Source organism: Apaloderma vittatum, unplaced genomic scaffold (genome assembly GCF_000703405.1).
Source record: "Apaloderma vittatum isolate BGI_N311 unplaced genomic scaffold, ASM70340v1 scaffold30201, whole genome shotgun sequence".
NCBI lineage: Eukaryota > Metazoa > Chordata > Aves > Trogoniformes > Trogonidae > Apaloderma > Apaloderma vittatum.
Genome location: NW_009697840.1, coordinates 20,712 through 21,474, shown reverse-complemented (window position 1 = coordinate 21,474; position 763 = coordinate 20,712). Strand labels below are relative to the sequence as shown.

Genomic DNA, 763 nt, shown 5'->3' with positions numbered 1-763 from the left:
GGGTCTGATGGCCCCAAGGAAGTCATCGGGGCCCTTGCCCCCCCAGCGCTGTGTCATGACTCTCAGGGCGTGGGATACTCACGCCATGACCTGGTGGAAGTCAGAGAGATCCTTCTGTGTGGCGTGCAGGTACAGCACGGTGCTGGCGTGCCTGCTCAGCTCCCCGTCCCAGGAGATGCTGCCGGCCTGTGAGGATGCAAAGGGAGGGGGTTGTGGCCTGGATCAAGCTAGGCTGAGCTAGGAGGGCGAGAGGTGCTGGGGTGGGGTGTGTCTGAAGGACCGTGGGAGGAACAGGTGCCCTGTAAGGGTGCCAGGCACAGGCAGGCATCATCGTGACCCTCCTCCCCATCACACCACAGCAACGTGCCAGGCACGATGGGCTCCCAAGGGAGCCCTCCTCCCAGCCCAGCTGCTACAGGGCTGCTTTTCCCCTTGGTACCTGGTGCTGAAGGATCTCGTAGGACACCAGCTGCTGCAGGAGGTGGCGATGGACAGTGTAGCTTGGCTGTGTCCGGCTGCTCGTGGTGGCCCTCTGAGAAGAGACAGAGCATAAAAGCAATAACTGTAACTTGCATGAACATGCAGGGACACAGGAACCCCAAAAGCATGGGGCTGGAGAGTCCCATCTGAAGTCAAGCCATGGGGGGGGGCCACCTGATGCTGGCACCTTTGTCCCTGGGGCAGGGATCTGTGACCCCAAGGGACAGACAGCTGTCCCATTGTGCCAAGGCAATGGGAAAGGACTGTTTTCCCCATCCCTTCT

At 60.8% G+C, this 763-nt stretch overlaps 1 protein-coding gene across 1 annotated transcript in view; it reads right to left on the bottom strand.

The window, feature by feature from the left end:
- LOC104280219 (protein unc-13 homolog D-like) overlaps positions 1 to 763 on the bottom strand; it is a gene marked incomplete at its 3' end in the record, with an annotated part of 10,459 nt that overhangs the window by 6,536 nt on the left and 3,160 nt on the right. The window contains 2 exon segments of the mRNA XM_009877796.1: positions 83 to 186; positions 440 to 568. Of these exon segments, the coding sequence (XP_009876098.1) occupies positions 83 to 186; positions 440 to 568 (233 nt within the window).